This window comes from Metarhizium acridum (assembly GCF_019434415.1).
Source record: "Metarhizium acridum strain ARSEF 324 chromosome Unknown scaffold_31, whole genome shotgun sequence".
Classification (NCBI taxonomy): Eukaryota; Fungi; Ascomycota; class Sordariomycetes; order Hypocreales; family Clavicipitaceae; genus Metarhizium; species Metarhizium acridum.
In genome coordinates this window covers 2,433,899-2,453,134 of record NW_027094018.1, presented here as the reverse complement: position 1 = coordinate 2,453,134, position 19,236 = coordinate 2,433,899, and the positions used below count along the sequence as shown (strand labels likewise).

General features: G+C 52.8%; 9 protein-coding genes across 9 annotated transcripts; 5 read left to right on the top strand and 4 right to left on the bottom strand.

Moving 5' to 3' along the window:
• Nucleotides 1–169: 169 nt before the first annotated feature.
• On the top strand, nt 170–1,738 carry J3458_005636 (uncharacterized protein; the record flags this gene model as incomplete). Its single annotated transcript, XM_066118913.1, has 1 exon — nt 170–1,738. The coding sequence occupies exon 1, from the start codon at nt 926–928 to the stop codon at nt 1,736–1,738; it is 813 nt and encodes a 270-aa protein (XP_065976435.1). The 5' UTR covers nt 170–925.
• Nucleotides 1,739–1,740: 2 nt separating this feature from the next.
• Nucleotides 1,741–5,043, top strand: J3458_005635 (uncharacterized protein). The gene has a single exon (XM_007811988.2). It carries the CDS (start codon nt 2,112–2,114, stop codon nt 4,137–4,139), a length of 2,028 nt encoding a protein of 675 aa, XP_007810179.2. The 5' UTR covers nt 1,741–2,111; the 3' UTR covers nt 4,140–5,043.
• YHC1 (U1 small nuclear ribonucleoprotein C) lies at nt 4,593–5,790 on the bottom strand. The gene is made up of 4 exons (XM_066118912.1): nt 5,719–5,790; nt 5,488–5,658; nt 5,269–5,406; nt 4,593–5,213 (listed from the first exon to the last, which is right to left on the bottom strand). The coding sequence occupies exons 1-4, from the start codon at nt 5,726–5,728 to the stop codon at nt 4,879–4,881; spliced, it is 654 nt and encodes a 217-aa protein (XP_065976434.1). The 5' UTR covers nt 5,729–5,790; the 3' UTR covers nt 4,593–4,878.
• Nucleotides 5,791–6,016: 226 nt separating this feature from the next.
• Nucleotides 6,017–7,453, top strand: ERV25 (vesicle coat component). The gene is made up of 3 exons (XM_007811990.2): nt 6,017–6,357; nt 6,447–6,570; nt 6,642–7,453. Exons 1-3 carry the CDS (start codon nt 6,142–6,144, stop codon nt 6,962–6,964), a joined length of 663 nt encoding a protein of 220 aa, XP_007810181.2. The 5' UTR covers nt 6,017–6,141; the 3' UTR covers nt 6,965–7,453.
• A 130-nt stretch (nt 7,454–7,583) lies between these two features.
• Nucleotides 7,584–8,651, top strand: emi5 (Succinate dehydrogenase assembly factor 2 mitochondrial). The gene is made up of 2 exons (XM_007811991.2): nt 7,584–7,958; nt 8,062–8,651. Exons 1-2 carry the CDS (start codon nt 7,727–7,729, stop codon nt 8,493–8,495), a joined length of 666 nt encoding a protein of 221 aa, XP_007810182.1. The 5' UTR covers nt 7,584–7,726; the 3' UTR covers nt 8,496–8,651.
• Nucleotides 8,652–8,702: 51 nt separating this feature from the next.
• J3458_005631 (uncharacterized protein) lies at nt 8,703–11,012 on the bottom strand. Its single transcript, XM_007811992.2, has 4 exons — nt 10,626–11,012; nt 9,824–10,555; nt 9,599–9,767; nt 8,703–9,523 (listed from the first exon to the last, which is right to left on the bottom strand). Exons 1-4 carry the CDS (start codon nt 10,711–10,713, stop codon nt 9,088–9,090), a joined length of 1,425 nt encoding a protein of 474 aa, XP_007810183.2. The 5' UTR covers nt 10,714–11,012; the 3' UTR covers nt 8,703–9,087.
• A 189-nt stretch (nt 11,013–11,201) lies between these two features.
• SKO1_1 (Transcription factor) lies at nt 11,202–14,481 on the bottom strand. The gene is made up of 3 exons (XM_066118911.1): nt 13,850–14,481; nt 12,442–13,606; nt 11,202–12,383 (listed from the first exon to the last, which is right to left on the bottom strand). The coding sequence occupies exons 1-3, from the start codon at nt 13,914–13,916 to the stop codon at nt 12,068–12,070; spliced, it is 1,548 nt and encodes a 515-aa protein (XP_065976432.1). The 5' UTR covers nt 13,917–14,481; the 3' UTR covers nt 11,202–12,067.
• J3458_005629 (uncharacterized protein) lies at nt 14,166–14,465 on the top strand (the record flags this gene model as incomplete). Its single annotated transcript, XM_066118910.1, has 1 exon — nt 14,166–14,465. One exon carries the CDS (start codon nt 14,166–14,168, stop codon nt 14,463–14,465), a length of 300 nt encoding a protein of 99 aa, XP_065976433.1.
• A 3,487-nt stretch (nt 14,482–17,968) lies between the features above and the next one.
• Nucleotides 17,969–19,029, bottom strand: J3458_005628 (uncharacterized protein; the record flags this gene model as incomplete). Its single annotated transcript, XM_007811994.2, has 2 exons — nt 17,969–18,871; nt 18,928–19,029. 2 exons carry the CDS (start codon nt 19,027–19,029, stop codon nt 17,969–17,971), a joined length of 1,005 nt encoding a protein of 334 aa, XP_007810185.2.
• Between the last annotated feature and the right edge of the window lie 207 nt (nt 19,030–19,236).

The window sequence follows — 19,236 nt, the reverse complement described above, 5'->3', positions numbered from 1 at the left end:
CGGGACCCGCGCGTCGTTTGAGTTCTTTCCTTCCCTTGCGACCCTCTTCCTCCTTCCTTTGGCCGGGCTGCCACTCCGCCAACGGCATCCAATGACATGCAACTGACGAAGCCATGAGCTAGCCGGCAAGCACCGTTTCCTTCCTCCTTGCTTGCTTCCTTCCTTCGCCAGGCCGCCCACCTGCGCAAAGTGAGAGTGAGCATGAAACTATGAGTACTCCGTACACACATGACATATTAACCAGCACATTGCCGGGTAAATATCTGCCACTGTCAGTCCTCCCTCATTTGATGCAATGATCAAATCATCCTCAGCGACTCCGACCCCCAATCTGCATTGACACGCCGGCTATCGCCGCGACCGTTGTGCTGTGCCGCCTCGCTAGGGCATTTGTCTCGTTCTTTTTCGTATCCCATCTGGCTTTCGTAACCCCCGTCCCACACCGGCGCACGGCAGGCTTGCAAGCATCATCATTGTTGGAATCATCGCCCCTCACTGGCTGCTCGAGTCTTTTTTTTTCGCTCCCATCTCTCATCTCTCACCTTAGACCTCAGACCTCAGGACCCGCCGAGTCACACTGCACCCATATCCGCATCGCAAACCTGTCTCGCCCCTATCCACCATCATTATCGCACACATACCTACTTGCTTCCATGCCTCGGGAGCCCCTTTAATATTGTCCCTTGTCTAATCTTTGTTGCTGCCTTCCACGCGCTTTGGACCAGCTGGACATCTATTACCCATCCAAGGTTACCCTGGCGCCGCGGCAGCTACCCAGTTTGCTTCATGTTGAGCCACCTGTCCAATTGAATGGCGTCGCCAGAACCTTCAGTATGCACAGAATCCCTTGTTTCAAGACAGTCAACACAAGAGAACATTATATAAATCTCTCTGCCCCTGCGTCTCCTCCCCTCACTCATCGAGCATGCTCAAGCCGAGTGCCGTCATTTCATCGCCCACAATGACGGCACCGACAGTACCTGATTATGACCAAGGCCTATTCGAGGCGGGCTCAAATGCTCAGCGGCAGTTCAAAAAGCGCAAAGTTCTGCCTCGCCCACGCCATGACCGAGCTATTGACGATTCTCCATCGGTGCCCGCAGCCTACGACCTACACATCGACACATCAGCTCTTCCTGGCGTCCCAGACTCCCAAGCCTCCAGTCCACGAACTTTGAAGCATCAACCGCGGAGAATAGGGACTGGCCCTGATTTACCCCCTACTCCTCCAAACTACTCTCGCGCCTCGTCAGGTAGTTATCCAGCTCAACCATCTAGTCCTCCACCTCTTGACACCATTATTCGAACACCCCAAGTCTCGTCAAAACGACCGCCGGCAACGCCACCAGATCAACGTAGTCCCCCAACGCCTGATGTTACGCCGCCTCAGCCTGCCAGCCGACCACGCGCTTTACGTCCCGCAACTCTTGATCGCTCTCGGACTGCAACCATCGCAACGGATTCTCGCACCGAATCGTTCAAGACTGCCCGAGAAGAACCGCTGTCGTCTGAGGATGAAGCCGTCATGTCAGCTGTGAAAACCATTGTGACTTCGTCAACGCCATCGCAAACTACAGTTTCTCGAGTACCCGTAAACGCCACTAGTCATATGGTCAAGCCTCAGGCTTTGGGCCTTGCCCTCGAACGCCTAAATGCGAAACCAGCCGAGGGCTACACTCCCCCGACTCACGGCGAATTGGCTCAGTTTGGCGGCGAGTGGAACTCTCCCAATCGGTAGAGCAAGAAATGGGATAATAATCTCGAAAGAATGGTATCTGTGGGCAGACGCCGTCCCCAGCCTGTTCAGCCAAGGACCACGCGGGCAACCTCGGAGAACAGCGCGGCGATAGAAGATAATATGATCACCCCTACAAATGCGACAGAGGCTGTCCGAGGCATGTCTCTTCAAAGTACCGCCATAGCCAAGTCATCGCCCAAAACAACCCCGCAGAAAAAGCGCGCAGGATTGAATACAGCGCCCCTGGAACTGAAGGGAAATATCGAGTCGCAAAGATCGTCTGGTCTCTCTTATCAGTCTTCACGTTCCACTGTGATTGGAGCTATACTGATGGATAATCAAATTCCACCTCAAAGACAGAAGACCTTACGGCATGTTCGCAAGCGAAGAGAACTCAGAGAGACAAGCCCATGTGGTCCGACAGGCCGTTGCAGACATTTTTGAATTGCAGGATCATACATGGCCCTTTTCATCTCCATTGCGAAATGAGCCTGCCCGGCGACATGACAGCTACACTTCCACGGCTAGCACAAAACCAATACCTAGTAGACAAGCAAGACGTGAAGTTTGGAAGAACGGCGGCATACCTGTAGTGGTCATTCCTGATCGAAGGTCATCAAACAAGTCAAAGTCAAGAGAACCTTCTTTGCGCTCCACATCAAGCCGACATTCCCGGACCCGAAGTGTCGGGTCCTTCCCTCTTGATCGATCGCCTCTTCCAAGTGAAAAACTGTCTTTCGAGAGGCAATCGCGGTGGGACCGATCTACGTCTGTGTCAGAACGGTCGGAGCAGAGAACTATTGATTTTCCACCCACTATCCCGGCCCGCTCGTCGTCACTGTCGGCCCCGACAAGCCGCACTACCTCCCGGGCTGGCTCTCTGACTGCCGAAAGTCTTAAGGCTTTGAACGACGTACATCGCCAAATTACCAAGACATTGCCGTCTCCAGCTATGCCTACAGAACCACCAACGTCTTCTGCCACAGGACAAGCCATACCGACACTGCCAGTACCGCCAGTACCACCAGTGACATCACCCGTCATCACAGTGCACTCTCCGCAGACTCCTAGGTCTGAAGGGGGTGGATTTGCAATTGAGCACCCTGGCACAGATCATCACGATGATGCAGCGTCAGCAAGGAAGTACTCATCTCGCACGACGCCATTCTCCGTAGTATCGGTAGAAACCAATTGGACGGCCCTCGAAGTATCTGAAGCGCAGGCTATTCATATGTATCCCCACCAAAACTCATCAGTTTTGCTGGTGAATCATTCTGCCAAGCACTCAGATGCATCTGACTCTACGGAGAAGGGTCTCAAGACGGTCGAGTCAAATGAGCCTCCGAAAATCACAGCTACCAGCCCCGAAGGCGGCCTAGTGACGCCTGAACAACGACAGTCATCGGAGGAAGTTGACTCTCCTCTTCGAAACCCTCGTGCGCCGCCGGATCCGCCTGCACTCCCACCAGCGATCAACTTTATTCCTGCCACGCCATCTGGTTTAACACCTGCTAGTGAAAAAGCAGAGCCAACTGCAGGTTTTTATGAACCAGAGAATGGGAAACCCGGTCGAAGATCGTCAATTGTTCGGAGAGCCCTAAGCCGACGCAGACACTCCATAGGGTACCCTCCTAGTGCTTCAAAGCAGCCGGGCTTCCTAACCAGAACATTTTCTCTTTCGCGAAGCGCCCGGAAGTCTTTCGACTCACAAGGGCCCAGAAATATCAATTCCGACATGGATCCATATTACGGGGAAAGAGGAGATGAATCTATGGAACAAGACAGGCTGCATCCTCACTGGCGTCCGCAGTGGGAAACTGAAGATTTTTGTGATTGTGCAGATTGTCGCCGCAGAGTTTGGGTGGACGACGAAATTTATCGATATCCCCCAGTTGACAATCGACCACGTCCCACAAAGCGAAGTCTGAGCACCAAAATGAAGCAGACTTTCGCGATCTTGCCATCCCGGGCTGAAAAACAATATGAGGCTGACGATATCCACGGGCCTCAACGCCGCACAGTCCAACGAACACCCAGTGGCAATTTAAAAGTAATGCGTCGGAGAGCAAGTTCTGAATCGCTGAAGAAAATTCCGAATATTAACTATGATCAACGGCCTGTCTCAGAGGGCAACTCGCAGAAGGGATTCTGGCGCGGGCATTCTTTACGGAAGCGGCCAAGCCATGAGAAGTTGCACAACTCTTCTTCGCTGAGCAGCAAACTCGCGATTGAGGGGCTCCCAAGCCTGACACGAATGTGGAATGAGAGACGACGAGAGAAGCGTACACAGGAGCTTCGACAGATGATTAGTGGACCAAGAGAAGTTCGCGATGGCGTTGGCGATGTCATCAGAAACAGCCACATTAAAGGTCTACAAAACGGATATCCTGATCAAATATAGACAATAAAGGGGTAAGGATTCAAGGGATCGGTCAATAATGATCAGGGTGATAAGGACGAAACGAAAAAGGGCGACAAATTGAGGGAGTGGTCGGGGGACTCCCCGACTCTTTGAGAAGACGCACACACCTTGCACGGAAGTACAAGTTATGAATGCCATGACGTTGACGGGTTATGATTACGGTGAAATTTTATGGGAAAGGTTATATCCAGCTTATTTGGTATGGGCATTGGGCACCCGGTGTTCGATTGAGCTCATGCAATGATGATTGCGAAATTGTGGAATACCGATGAATTGTTGCGAGTTTGATTTCGATGCGTATTTTTTTATGGCTTTTTTTTCTTGTTGCAAATTTTTTTGCCTTGAGCGGTCTTATATTGCTTTCGATGACTGCTGTCTCTGGCATGGTAACGACATCAGAAGAGGGAAAGATTTACGAGCATGTATTATAGATGTGATTGTGTGCTGCAATAACAGGTTGTCTTGCTGTCCCGAGCAAGCGTTGCAGAATGAAAACAATTTTGTGCGCCTTTTTGCAATAGTACAATTGAAAACTACATAAAAGGCTTGAATGAATCACTGTCTAGTGTAGCAGAACTTGATTTGCCCAAATGTTGCGGTGCCTGGTATGCCAAGACCTACTTCTCAGCTGACCGTTAACGCCAATCGACTCCCAAATACAAACTTGAACGAATGAATTATGCCCCCGTGGGTTTCTCTCTCCCTTTGACTCTAACTTTCACCTTCTATCCTGTCCAGGCGCACCATGACCACCCGGGAAGCCAGGCGGCGGAGCAGAGCCAGGAGGAAAGCCTTGCCCTGGAGGAGGCGGCATGCCCGGCATACCAGGGAATCCTGGAGGCGCGCCGGAAGCCCCCGGAGGAGGGAACGGAAGCCCTCCAGGCGGTGGAGGGAAGGGCAGGCCGCCGGGCGGAGGAACAGGTAAACCATTGGGGCCGAGAGGGAACGGAGGCATAGGAGGAACGCCACGGCCACCAGCAGGAGGAGGGGGCACTCCATGGGGGAGCTGGCCTGGAGCAGCGCCAGGCATACTAGGAAATGGAGGAGGGCCGCCTGCTATACGGTCAGTATGGTTGCATATTATGGTCGACTGCGACGACAGTTGTACCTGGGAATGGGAATGGTGGCGGGAAAGCATTGCCCGGCTGGTTTTGAGGAAGCATGGGGTTCGCATGTGCTTGGCCCTCGGCAGCATAGGATGAGGTGATGGAGTCGATGACTGACTGTGCCTTTTCGTGGCCGATCTCTGTAGCCAGATTGTTAGATGTATGGTCTCTTGGAGGGATATCATGAGACGGAGAGGGGACCGAGTATGGTGGGCTCGTACGTTGGTAGTAGTCTACCACATTGCGCAAATGGTTCTTGCCACTATTATGAGCCTTGCGCACGCTCATGGAGTCGTGGGTGAGGTATACATCGCAGTAGTCGCCTAGATGGTGTGAGTTTCGTGATGAGTTGGGTGGGATTCGAGGTGTGGCAGGTTCAAGCATACAAAAGACTATTTGGAAGGTTAGCATGAGTATTATACCCGTTAGTTGGTGTGGAGGAAGCGACTCACATTTCGGCATTTTGATGTCCTGTCCAGCAATCAGCACCAGCAGTGTGACAGCTCAATCGCCAAAGGTTCAAGATGTTGGTTTTTCGGGAAGCCCTCGTCGCGACGAAAAGAGCCATGGCATCCACACGAGGCTACACTCTACGCCGTGGCCCCACACATGACTAAGGATCTGGAGCTACTCGACTAGGTACTTGTAGGCTTTTTGAGAGCGCAGGGGGGGGTCCAGGTGCAAGCATTCACGAAATCAACCCTGATTGGATGCTCCCCTGTTCCACACCATTTTGGTAAACGCGACACCTTGCAAGTTCCCCAAGTTCGAAGAGGTGCTGCTCTGCATGTTGTGCGGACTGTGATAAACCTCCTTTCCCTTCGTATCCCTATTTGCATGTCAACGTCAACACATCGACGCAACGCAAAAACACCATGGCAGTACAACGCTCGACGCTGCAGTGGCTCTGCAGTCTGCTGGTACTTGTTGGGGTCGCCAACGCACTCAAGTTTGATCTTATTGCGCACAGTGGCGGCGAGAACACCAAGAAGGAGAGGTGTATTCGCAACTTTGTCGGACAGGAGACGCTGGTTGTTGTCACGGCTAAGGTGGACGGGTTCAAGGGCGATGGAATGGTTGTCAACATGCACGTATGTCACGGATTTTTCCGCCGGAAGGGGTGAATTGGGAAACAGTTGGGGCGTTTGGTTAGTCCAGGTACTGATTGCATGAATGACAGGTTCGCGATGCATTGGGCAACGAGTACGGCCGTCCTAGAGATATCGTCGGCGAGTCAAGAGTGACGTTTCAGTCTCACACCGATGCAGCTTTTGACGTTTGCTTCGAGAACTTGTTGTCAGGCTGTAAGTCGCGGTTTCCAAAGGTCCTTGGAGCCAACGAGCTGCGTCTTCTGCCAACTAACTGGTGCACATAGCCCGCCGACCCAACCCTGCCTCTCGCCACGTCGAACTCGACATCGACATCGGCGCCGACGCCAAGGACTGGAGCGCCATCCAGGCCACCGAGAAGCTCAAGCCCGTCGAGGCTGAACTCCGCCGTATCGAGGAATTGACCGAGGAAATCGTCCAGGAAATGGACTACCTCCGCCAGCGAGAGCAGAAGCTCCGCGACACCAACGAGAGCACCAACAACCGTGTCAAGTGGTTCGGCGTCACAACTACCTGGATTTTGATTGGCCTCTGGGCGTGGCAGATTATGTACCTGCGGGCTTACTTCCGTTCCAAGCATCTTATCTAGAAGCCGTTTCTTTTCCGTCCGTGGGAATCAGTACAAGACAGGCAAAGAAAATTCTCGGTATGCCCCTGTCGTCATGGTGTCCTTTTATTTCCTTGTCGCGATTCAGTGTGTCAGAGCGACTTTTGAAGGGCGATATTTCGAAATTCGAAGGCTAGAGTAGTTGCGAAACGGGGCGTGGTTTTTGTCTCTCAACTGGGTAGTTTCATTGGGTTGGCCGTCCTATGTCTTTATTTGTTTTAGTTGGCGGCTACTTACAACCCGGCATGCTGGCGTTTGTACATCATGATGGACGACAAGGGAATAAGAAGGGAGAGGAGTATCAAAAAGCCGATATTCAAGGTCGGAGGGCTATTTGGTTGGCAGCATTTACGGTAGACCTAAATGGCGATAATATGTGGATTTACATGAAGTCGTAGTGAGGTTTCGCATGTGATGGCTTCAAGTAGCAAGGGCGGTTGACGCCGGTACCAAACTCTGTTCACAAAATACAACGCATTCAAGGGTCGAGCAGCACAGATAGTGCACGGTTTCAAGAAGCAATTGATAGCGTAAGAAATCTTCACACTAAAGTACGAAGTGCTCTCCGCAGATGTCGCCTCGCCACAGGCCCACCTCGGTCTCTCCTCTTCGGCAATGGCTTTCCCTCTCGGCTTCTTACCTCTCACCAACTCTACATTTAACACTTGAACCGACCGTCCACCCAGCACTTTTCCATCATATCAGTATCGAACAAGCGATAAAAGAACTCCAAAAAAAAAAAAAATGGCCACGTCCCTCCGGTCCATCCGGCCGGTAACAACCGCAGCAGCGCGGCGCGCAGCGCTCCTCCCCCATCGGCTTCTCACCACCACGCCGCGATACTCGTCCACCAAAGCCGAGCCCATGCCGTCCCAGGGCGAACTAGGCGTCGGCGAGCTGCAAGGCATCGAGTTCCGCGTCGCGCCCATCAAGCGAGTCGGCGAAAACGACGACACCAAACGCGCACGACTCCTCTGTACGCTCTTCCACCCCAATATTACTTTTTTTCTCTTCAAACTTCCAAGATGGGAAAAAAAAAAATAAAAATAAAAATAAAAGCTAATGAAATCCCCATCAAGACCAATCCCGTAAACGAGGAACCCTCGAATCAGACCTCCTCCTTTCGACGTTTGCAAAGGCCCATCTGCCCAGCATGTCGGGCGGCCTCCTGGCGCAGTACGACGCGCTGCTCGACGAGAACGACTGGGACATATACTACTGGGCGACGCAGCGCGAGCCCTCGGACTCGTATACGTCGACGAACCCGTCGGTGGAGGCGGCGAGCGGCAGCGGCAGCGCGCAGGCAGACGCGGATGCGTTTATTCGGTCTGAGCCGCCCAAGGGGGAGTGGGCGCAGACGGTGGGCAACTTCAGGCCCGCGTACAGACCGGTGCCCGAGCGGTGGAGGGGCAGCGAGGTCCTGGAGATGCTGAGGGCGCACGTGAGGAGCAAGAGCGTCGATGGCGGCGAGGGCGGCGGGATGGCGTTTATGCCTGCTTTGGAGGACCGCTGACCAGCGAGGTGTGGGTTGTGGGAAATAGATGATGCGTAGGGGAGGGGGTGTGATTGATGGACGGATGGATTTTGTACTTTTAGGACGCGGGCCATGGAAGCCATTTGTATAGCATCGAATCCAATATCAAACTTGACTCTTGCTTGAAGCGTCAAAAATGGTAGTCGCGGTTTCACATGCCTCAGCATACAAGGATGCAAAACCCCTCAACAGACCATGAGCAAAGCAAACTCTCACCGTCGACACATTCTCGCACCCCAGAACACGAACACACACACAAGTCTCGATTGCACAATGTATCAACCAATGATATATTTACCCAACCCAGCAAACCACAATGCGCCAATGCCAAAGCCTACCCATTGCTCCGCGCTCACATTAAACCAAAGAACATCAGAAAGCCTCCTTCCTCCACAACAGCTTTTTCCTCATCCCATCCCATCAGGTATGAGCCATATGAACCAAGAAAAGTAGCATCATAGCATCATCAAACTCGTTAGTGACATGTCATCGGCCCCTCCCAGATACTTTCTACACAGCGACAGCATCCTGCGTCCGTCCATCCGTCCGTCCGTCCGTCTGTCCGCCAGCATCATCCTCCCTCGGGTAGAATGTTACTCAGACTCCTCAACACCTCCATCAAAGGCAAATCCCTCGTCCCTGCGCTCTTCTTCTCCCGCTGCTCACGCTCCTTGAGCCGTGCCGCGCTCAAACGAAGGACTTGATCCGCTTGTCGACCCGCCACCAATACCCTTTGCTCCAACTTGTGCACATTGTCTGCTAATTGGTCTACTTCGAATTCGAGAGAGGCCTGGATTTTGCGTATTCTCTCTTCTGTTTTCGCGCGCATGTCTGCAAAGGGAATCATTTCGTCGGCAAGATACGTCCGGATTTTTACTTCTTCAGGTTCTAGGAGGTTGAAGTCGGGAAGTTCAATTCTCGGCGCCTCCGTAGAGGGGGCGAATATGGGAGGAATGTCGGGCGGTGGTTGGCATATTGCCAGCCAGGCTTGTTTTTCATCTTGTAATCTAGTAGTGGCGGGTTAGCATTGCATGCGTGCATTCCATGCCTAACATACTGATCAAGCGTCAATTGATGCCTACATTTTGATTTTCGCCTCCAACGTCGTCAGTTTTTCGTCTAGCTCAATATTCCGGGGATTTGGCTTCAAGATGAGCGCTTCTTTCGGCGCATCTTCGTCCCTGCTGAACCAGTTTGAAAAGTCGGCCCGCTGAGCGAAATCCTTTAATATTTGGTCTTGAATCGCTCGGGCTATATCCAGTCAGCAAGTCTTTCATCACCCGTTGAGCTATATTTCCAGTACGTACCACCCAAGATTGCGCTTGAATTCGGTGTCCCGTGAGGCGGCTTTTTCGGCAAGGCACGCTCGCCGCACCACATCAGCAATTGCTTCATCCTTTTTGGTTCGAGCAAGCCCTCTGATTCAATGTGCTTGTAGAATTCGGCCGTATTCACATCGCGATGCGGTATTGCTGTTTGCCCGCTCTCTATCAGTGAACTGGCTCTCCGGCCGCGGGACCCTAAACTGCTCCGTCTATTCCCCTTTCCGCCCTTTTTGCGCATCTCTTTGTTTCGATTAATAATTGGGGTATCACTCATGGGAAGCGCAATCTTGGACTCAGTTGGCCGCCGCGGAGTTGGCGAAGGCTCCCATCGTCTTGGCTTCGATGCCTTTTCTCTGTTCGGGCTCGTTGCCTTTAACGTGCCGCGTAATATCATGCCCTCAGCGTTATCATCCGCCCCGGCTGTAACAGCCCCAGTGCTCGTCCTCGTTGGTCTCCTGTTCGTCTGAGGCTCATCTTCATGAGATGCGTCGGCAACCTGTCTCCGCCGCGAGGATCTCCGTGTACCCGGTGTCGCCGATGTTGATGTTGATGGAGTAGTGGCCTTATATGCTGTGGTTGTGGGTTCTTTCACGACTTGCTCTGCCGTTATCCGCCCGCCGCCTGTCGTTTTGCTCCCCGAGGACTCTTCCGTCTTCGACCTTTTAGACTTTCGCACAAACTGGAAATCATCGTCCCGTTCAAATTCAGCCGCGCCTATGTCCAATGTCAGCATTTACATCATTCAGTATCCCCCATACGCTCCCGCTTCTGTGATAAAACCTACCGGCTGGACGCTTGCTCCGTCGGCGCTCTTGCTGGTTGCTCATGCTAAGATGTTCTAGCGCCCGTTGAGTCGCCACGAGAGTCGTCATGGATGGCTAATTGGGCGATTTCATGGAGTATATGTTGTTGGAAGCAAAGAAGGCTGCAAAAATACCAATGTTGGTCGCTGGTTGCGGTGGTGGTTAGCCACCCAGCTGGGGTCGTCGCGCGTGGTTGGTGACCTTTGCCCAGTAACAGTCGCGTCAAATGCGTCGCGTTGGGCTCAGTAGCCAGCGCCGTAAAAATCCCTTGGTGTCGCCTGTGCCGCTTGATTGGCGCTTTTAGCGTTTTAACTACACAGGGGAAGTGATGTTCGCAAGAGAGCAACCGCAGGCGCGGGAATGGCGATAGTCCGTCCGGGAGAGAACTTGGCTCATGTTGTTTACCCTCCCAAGAAGGTGGTGAGGGAACCTCAACAGTCCCGCTAAACCCTTTCAGGCCAGCTCGCACCCCCCCACCACTACAGGCTATCCTAACTTACCAGTCTCCGTGATTGGACAGGCAAGTCTCACCAGACACAACACATGCAGTTTGGTTCCATGTCTCTCCATGGTCAACTACAAGGTTTTGCGGCTCTTCAGCGTTTCAAGAGTTTTAAACGGCAGAGCTATAAGCATCCCATTGTATTAGCTACTAGGTACGCAGCGGGCATACAAGCTCTGTGGACCGGAGTGATGCATCTTGCAAGTACTACCAACACCATCCAGTAAACCCGTTGGCCGGATTCATCCATTGGATAGTCGCTATGCATCGTCAAACTGCCAAGTCTGTCGATTCATTCCATGATATAGCTCAAATCGTAGCATCATGTTGCCTACAGCTACCTTGTAATACACTAAAACAAGCCAATCAACCCTAAGAACCTTGTCCGCAAGAGTGCTGTCCACACGAGTACCGGTTCCTCCGCAACGCCTCCAGCAAAATCAGAACTCGCCCTATTAAACACCTTTTGATGTACGTGTGCTCCGCAGAATATACATAAATAAGTGCGTAACGGAGCCAGACAGCGTACCCATTCTGTTCATGGGGAACCAAACGTCATGTCCCGCAGCCCGTAAAATGAAAAGAGGCTCGACTCCAAGAGTCGTCATTTTCTTTACTTGCCCAATATCCCAAACAGACCATATGAATCTTCATCATACTGTTGTACAGCTCAATTGCACAATGACCAAAATTTGTACAAATGCCTCTCCGGCCCTGCACGGTCAACCGATGCGGCGCGAGGCTGCACAGGTAGGGAGGGCTTGCTTGAGGCCTCGGAGTCCATGCCATTCTCTCTCTCATCACAACGACACGCGGAAGATCCCATATGTGGAAGAAAGAAGAAGCTGGATCAACTGTCTCCGCCTCCTGATCATGTCGACACATGGTCTGTCCGCTAATTCAAAAACCCGCCTCCCCGTTCTATGAGAATCGGCGCTGCATGCTTTGACCAGCCATGACTTGCTGGTTGGACATTGGGCCGGCCATTCCGTAAGGGTTCATCTGGGCGTTGAAAGGTTCAACAACCCCAGACATAAAAGTACCGTGTAAGCCCTGCTGCTGGGTCACTGGACAGTCTTTGTGTGCCAATAATAAAGTCTTTAGGTTCACAACTTCTTCTCTTAGTTGGGTGATTTGAGCTGTAAGCGCATCATTCTCGCTGCTGTACATTTCGACTTTGTTCTGTAGATTGGCGAGCCACTGTTTTTTCCTCTGCCGACACTTGAGGGCAGCAACACTAACATATCACATCAGGATAGAGTTTACATCATGTGGTAAGGGAAGAAGCAACCTACCGATTACGCTCGAGAAAGTTCTTGCGCTTTTCTTCATCCGTCATTTTTGTCTTGGAACTGGGATCGTCTCCCATGTCATCCTCCTCCTCGTCCGATACCTCAGGTGACATCCCGTTAGCTGCACCAGCGTTGCCCTTGGACTTTTTGTTGGGAGGGGCTTTGGCTGGCGTATCATCGGCTTTCCTTCTGCCGTTACTAGCAGCCGTGGCTTTCTTACCCTTTCCTTTGGCCGCAGGCTTGGTTTGTTCCGCCTCTTCCGACCCATTGGTGCCTTCGCTGGCACCTCTTGACGCAGCATTTCCGGTCGACATTTGGGGCGATGTGTTGGAGTTCTGAGCAGGTGCTGGCGCAGGATGAGCGTGACTGGGCGCACTAGATGTAGAGAATTGTGATGATTGGTTCCCGTTTCTGGTTTGCGCGCCTTGCGCAAGCATGAAGAGGCCGTTGGCGGCATCGTTGTCGTGAGGATCGAAAGGCCCGGATGCCTGTTTCGGCTCTGCTTTAACAGTGGGCGTCGCACCGTTTGGCATGTCTGCTGGTTGTGATGTCACTTGTTGCGATTGTGTTTGAGGCTGTCCTTGCTCGCGCTTGGCGGCAGCCGCGCTCATGGCAGTTCGATGAAAGTCTATCGTGCTTGGAGTCGCGCCTCCACTGGCAAGCTGTGCGAAGAGTGCTTGAGAGTTGGGGCTTGGAGCCGGGAACATGGACCCGCTGCCTCCAGGTGTAAGTCCTGACCTCAACGAGGACTCGTTTGGCGTTGGAAATCCGCCTCGCAAGTGATGCGCGTCACTGAAATAATCGTTGGCCGGTCCCGACAACATTGCAGGACTCAATGGACCGGTGCGCAGCGAACCTCCTCCCCAGTTGAACGGCGTATTATTTCCGACTGGCAGAAGTGAAGATGGCGAGGTCAAGGCAGCGACAGAAGGAAGCTTCGTGCCTCCCGGAGTCTCTGGGCCACCACCACCCCCGAAAGACTGCTCGAACGGATTGGGCTCCAGGCTGAGAGATCCGCCGACTTGGCCAGAGAAGTAGTCGGGGGTATTATTGCCTTGTGGTTGTTGTCCGGGTCGGGGTGGTGGTGCGAGAGGTTTAGCAGTTTCCGCATTAGACGCACCATCCGGCTTCACGGCGGCGGGGTCGATCTTGGAGTCGGAGGCTGTATCTACAATGAGAAACGCGTGTGAGCAACGATGCGAACGACGACGAGTGGTTGGATAACGAACTTGCACAGTGGATTGAAGCTCAAGCAAAGGAGGTGGGCTGCGACTGAGGCGAAAATGACGACAGGTGGAGAAGCACACAATGCAATACCGGATAACAGAACGGTAGATTGCGTGGCAATGGTAGCTGTGTAAAAAGGGACGAAATTCAGAAGCCTGAGAAGGAACAATTCGACGTGGCTCACCTTGTCGTAATGTCTTGTTGTTGGACAATTTGGGGGACTTCGACTCGGTACCAGGAGAAGTCCCCATGATGACACTATGATGTATGATGTATTATATTTGGGGCGAGGCAATGGCTGGATACGGGTGGGGTAGTGAGCGGACAGCGGCGAGGTAGATGGAAGAAACGAAAAAAAAAAAAAAGAGGGCTAGTGAGGTCAGAAGACAGCAACAGATGTCAGAGGCGTTTGTGGTGGGAGCCCTGAGCTGTGGAATCTTGCAGCGTCGCAAGTCCAGAGCGGCGCCTTTCTGGAGTGGGCGAAGATTTACACCCGCAAGATGAAGCTGGGGGTTGGTTGCCAACAGACTAGCAAGGAGACAGACTGGCAGCCAGGGCAAAAGTCTCTGCACCACCGCGTTGGCGTCGGCACGACCAGGTGGTTTCCAACCCAAACAAGCTGCGCCCTGCCAAGCACTGGATTAAAAAAAATAAAGTGTGTGTCGGGAGCCCGTTGCTTTGCAAGCGGACTGCGGCGTGCTGTTGTGTGGGATTGCGACGAGCGGCTCGAACGAGACGAGGATCGTGAAGGGGCTCAGGCTGAGTTTGGGGAAGGAAAGACGTCAGAGATGACGTTGTGAGGAAGCAACGAAAAAGAAGGCGCAGGAAAAAAAGCGAATGCGGCGCCGGGGGTGTCTAGGAAAAGGCTCTATTGTGTGCCGGCTTGGCTGGCGCTGGCACTGGCAGCTGGCAGCTGGCAACCGGCAGCCATACTCTGCCAGACCAGTGCTCCGTGCTCGCACTGTGAACGTCCAACTCGTCCAGAATGGTCAAGCAGGGCGGGTCCAATCTTGGGGGGCAGCCGGGGCAAGAGCCAAAAGGCAACAGGGCAGGAGCAACGGCCGTAGACCCTGCCCTCTGCATGACTGGCTGGCATAATTCTGATTTCTCAGCAACTGACACTGTGCGGGAACTCGAGAAATGTCGGGCAGAGACCTTCGAATCAGACTCGACTGATCAGTGCTGCTTCCCACTTATCGACACGTCGAATCGGCCGATGCGCCTATAAATCGCCGTCGTGCAATCGTGCACATTCTTGCAGAACAGGCAGAAACCGCCAGACCAAGATAACCGTGGATGGATGCATCACCTCACTTCACTTTGTATCATTCAAATTGGGGGAGCGCCTGCGTCAGAGACTGTACTCGATACGCCGTACGGAGTAATAGAGAGGGAGCTCGCCGTCTTCACGACCCAATCTAACCTGGGGAAGGAGCCAACTCGGGCAAAGACCAAATTGGCAACCAAATAACGAACACGCGCATGCAGCATGCATACCGTGGGTGGCAATTCTTAAATCAACCCGACGGACAAAGACCTCCAGCTCCAATACTGAAGGGAATCAGGATGTATTTCAGCCTTCATCCAGCAATGGTGTACGGAGTACCAATAGTGACCGCCCACACCTGAGGACGATGTACCGTTTGCGTATTGTCCGCCATTTCACACGCGAAACGGAGCACCTTTTCCAGATGACCCCAGAAGAGAGGAGGGGGGAAAACCGAACACGAACAAATTAGAGTTGAGTACTAAGAGGATTTTAGCACGGCATCATCACCACGCTCGTCGTCACGGCCTGGCACGACATGCTGCCCAAAACGAGAAATGGCTTCACACAAGTGTAGTCGGCACAGAGGCGCATGTCGCATACGGAGTATCTCATGACGATCTGCCCAGCAGCAACAATTTCTGCCATCCATCAAGACGTCCACTTATAATCCCGGGTTGTGTCCATGGACTCCACAACACATGGATGGCGTGTTTCTAAGGAGTACATACCACCATATTACATGCTACTTGGGTACACTTACCATCGGAGGAGAGAATGTCCAGTTGTCCACATGGTGGGCTGAGGGATTGTGGTGGCACCACGGGCTTCGGGCCAGACAGACCCTGATGGAGTGGTTAGAACACCTTGTACCCCATCCCATCCCATCCCTACCTTGTCAACGCCATGCACGAGCTGGAGTTGCAGTTGGCGATAGTTCACTCGACCCTCCCTTTTATGGGAGTCGGCCGTCGATGTTTTATTGAGAACTGACAAACCAAGCAAAGCAACCAAGTCAACTCTGCCCACCGACCCGAGAGACTGGCCTGGCCGAGGGCCTTCCTCTTGTTCTGTCGGGGGTCGACATAGTTTTTTTATTCCCAGCGCAGATCATTTATCACGGAACTTTGAAGACGCAGCCTATTGCTCCGCGACTATAGATATTTGACTTATCGTTAGCCCGCCCGAATCAATCTCACAGTCCTTCCATCAGTTTCGACTTGGCTATCTGCTCGGTCCTCAGCAGCTACCAGTCAACAGTGGTAAGTCGACCGGATCAACTCCACGAAAATACATCCCAAGTGCTAATTAACCGCAGTCCCCTGAATCTAGAACAAAAGTTACAGGTGGCGTGCTGGTCGAGCCTCATTCGCCTCATCTGCCTCAGTATCGCCTCCTTCTTGCAGACTCTGGTTCAAATCGTCATACAAATAAGGCAACCGCCATATCTGTTGCAGAGCAACTGCGCCAATCACCGCGAGTCATCCACCGCCATCCACCCCATCTGTCGTTTGTGAACTGAGACTGGCCGATGTATAATGCCCTGCCGCAGCTCCCTGCAGCGAGTTAGTATAGTACTCTCTCCAGCCGTGCGGTCGGCCTTGGGTAGTTGTCTCCGTACCTCGTTTGCTCGTGTTTCCTCACATGCAGGCGGTGTGTTATGCACGGTGGACAGCACGCAGCTTGGCTGGACGACACCGCAAGCAAGCCTTGTACAAGCCATGCAGAAATAATCATTGACGGAGCGACAACAGAAATATTTCTGCATTGAGCGACAGGGCAACTTGCTGTATTCGACTGCTGAATGGTGTCTCGACCAGATACCGGTTCAGTGTCGGCACAGTGGAAGCAACAACCGCAAGACCCACCTTTGCCCGTGCACTGTGCACGCACTGTGCACATGGAGCTACAGGTCCCGTTGTCCTCGTCTCCTCCCCATCATGTCGCGCTATGAGGACCGGATGACGTCAGCTCCCATGCCTGGCGTCGACTCGTCCACGCATTGGGCTCATGCTTCGTCTTGGTAAACAGAGTGAAACTTGTCAAGAAGGTTTGCTGAGCCATAGGTACTTGTTCAATGAATGGCATGCTGATCCGCGTCTTCTTCAAGCCTCAGCTAAGATAACGGTGAGCAAGCTCAGTCACATTTTTGTGCATTCTCACCAATTCCTCGAGCGTGATATAGTTACGTCACTGGTGTGCAACCATCCCGGCAAAGGCGCGCTTTCCCCAGAGTTTCGAGACTGATGCCTTTTTGCCCGCCAATCTTCTGAATCACAGTTTTGTACTCGGTAGCGCGCAATCCCCGAAAGGAAATGCCAACATTTTAGTGAATGCCGTGGAAACAGGGCCTTGAAGTTTTTTACTCAATCGCCAAGATTCCGGATTTCACAATGCCCACCCGTAGGCTGATACCACGGCACATATGCGACATAACCTCATCAAAACAAAGCAACGAGTCCAGATTTTGTTTCGGTTCCTGGGGGCTTATACATGTAGTAGAAGAGATTTAGGCTGGCGACCTAGTACCGTTCGTTTCATATTAGAGATTTCAGAAGAGGTACACTAGGTCTGTAGCATAGAATGCCATTTAAAGTTAAATAATGAGTTAATCAATCTATCGGTCATATGATTAATAGAAAAAGTTAATAACTTGTTCCTCAGTTACACAAACAAAGCCCCCCTGGATGAAGCAAAACTAGCAGATTGTTTATTTTTTTAGCTGCTGATGCGTGTCTACATAGTGTATGACGCAGTGCATTACGATTCTGGTTTGAGTATGAAATTCATTGGGACCCTTCCTGACGTAGTGCTTGCACGAACCTTTGGATAGGTCGAGTGAAATAAAAAAAAAAATCGGTGAACAAAACCACAAACAGAATCACGGGGTAATGCGATGCCATGTATAACCCACAAGCACGCGCCTCCTCCACACCACATCAAACATCTTGCTTAGTCCCAGATTCCTGAACATACAATCATCCCAGCAACACGACAGAGGCCAAGTAACCAAAAATGGAATCCGAGTAAAGAAGATCACAGTTTCGCGCCAGCCTCCCTCCCCTTCTGAATCCTAAACCCATGCCTCGGCGCATGAACCCTCACCTCCTGCTTCCCCTCGCCCTCGGCCCTCGTCTCATACACAACCTCGTCGCCGGCCAAGCTGACAAGCCGACCAACATCCCTCCTCGTAGCCCCAAAATCAGTCGGCCCAACCGTAATCTCATCCCCCTTCCTCAGCCCCAGCTTCACCACCTCCGGGTCCCCCTCGTCCACGGGCCCCTCCCCTTCGTGATACTCCGAGCCCAGAATCAACTTCTCCGCCTCCTCGCCGCTCACAGTCCTCGGCTTGCCCGCCTTGTTCCTCGCCTGCCCGATAGCCTCGTCGAAGCGCCGGATCCACGCGTAGACCTTGGGGTACACCTGCGGCCCGAACCTGTCCTTTGGCAAAGCGCCCGGTATCCCGGCCAGCCAGTGCAGCGGCCACGCGGCCTCAATGTCAGCGAGGCCGGGAGCCGGGGTCTTGAGGATCCAGTCCCTCCCGTCGGCGAGGAGGGTCGTCTCGAGGAGTTTGAACACGGAGGCCACCTCGCGGAGCGCGACGTGCTTGGGGTCAGGCCGAGGCTGCGTGCCAAAGAACTCGGCCCTGTCCCTTTGGAAGGCTGGGTTCTTGAGGAGGGGCAGGTCGCTGGGAAGCAGGGAGGCGGCCCAGCCGAACACGCCGGCATCTGTCATCAGCGTTGAGAGGAGACGCTCGACGGCCCGCTGGTCGGGCTGGCTCGTTCCGAGGCGGGGGAGACAAGTGTCCATGTTTTCAAGCTTGATGAGCTGTAGACGGGTATCTAGGTAGACGTCTCTGCCGATGGAGAGGATGGGGATACGTCTGTATCCAATTCCGAGGCGTGCCACGTCTGGGCGAGGCATGGTAGGCGGTTGAGCCTTTGGTGTAGTCAGTGTCGGAGTCGGATGCTGGAATTTTCGGTCCAAGAACTTACACATTGTGCGTAGGGTATCCCGCGAAGGGTGAGATACCATGCGACTCTTCGAGCGTATGGAGAGTAAGAGTAATGATAGAGAATGATGTTCTCGGAAGCCATTTTTGGTGTCAATCCACGAATTTACCTGGCAAAGAGATGCGTTTGCTACTGCATGCAGCCGCCTTGATAACTGGGAATCTTAACAACGTTATAAGCGTTATGGTCGTTTGGATCATTGCCAGGCCGACAAGCCGACAAGGTCTTGATGACCTTACCTCGGCTTTGAGCGGGGACGGGATCGCAACTCCTGGCCAATAGCGTGTTACA

Bases quoted from the DNA above. Each gene is read 5' to 3' on its own strand.
- J3458_005635 (XM_007811988.2), top strand. From the start codon at position 2,112: ATGTTCGCAAGCGAAGAGAACTCAGAGAGACAAGCCCATGTGGTCCGA.
- ERV25 (XM_007811990.2), top strand. From the start codon at position 6,142: ATGGCAGTACAACGCTCGACGCTGCAGTGGCTCTGCAGTCTGCTGGTA. The intron at 6,358-6,446 runs GTATGTCACGGA...CATGAATGACAG, and splicing joins GAATGGTTGTCAACATGCAC to GTTCGCGATGCATTGGGCAA. The intron at 6,571-6,641 runs GTAAGTCGCGGT...TGGTGCACATAG, and splicing joins CGAGAACTTGTTGTCAGGCT to CCCGCCGACCCAACCCTGCC.
- SKO1_1 (XM_066118911.1), bottom strand. From the start codon at position 13,916: ATGGGGACTTCTCCTGGTACCGAGTCGAAGTCCCCCAAATTGTCCAAC. The intron at 13,607-13,849 runs GTGAGCCACGTC...TTCTCATTGTAG, and splicing joins CAACAAGACATTACGACAAG to ATACAGCCTCCGACTCCAAG. The intron at 12,384-12,441 runs GTAGGTTGCTTC...GTGATATGTTAG, and splicing joins AACTTTCTCGAGCGTAATCG to TGTTGCTGCCCTCAAGTGTC.
- J3458_005631 (XM_007811992.2), bottom strand. From the start codon at position 10,713: ATGACGACTCTCGTGGCGACTCAACGGGCGCTAGAACATCTTAGCATG. The intron at 9,768-9,823 runs GTACGTACTGGA...GACTGGATATAG, and splicing joins TTCAAGCGCAATCTTGGGTG to CCCGAGCGATTCAAGACCAA. The intron at 9,524-9,598 runs GTAGGCATCAAT...CGCCACTACTAG, and splicing joins TTGGAGGCGAAAATCAAAAT to ATTACAAGATGAAAAACAAG.
- YHC1 (XM_066118912.1), bottom strand. The intron at 5,407-5,487 runs GTACGAGCCCAC...ATCTGGCTACAG, and splicing joins TGTGGTAGACTACTACCAAC to AGATCGGCCACGAAAAGGCA. The intron at 5,214-5,268 runs GTACAACTGTCG...ACCGTATAGCAG, and splicing joins GCCACCATTCCCATTCCCAG to GCGGCCCTCCTCCATTTCCT.
- emi5 (XM_007811991.2), top strand. From the start codon at position 7,727: ATGGCCACGTCCCTCCGGTCCATCCGGCCGGTAACAACCGCAGCAGCG. The intron at 7,959-8,061 runs GTACGCTCTTCC...ATCCCCATCAAG, and splicing joins CAAACGCGCACGACTCCTCT to ACCAATCCCGTAAACGAGGA.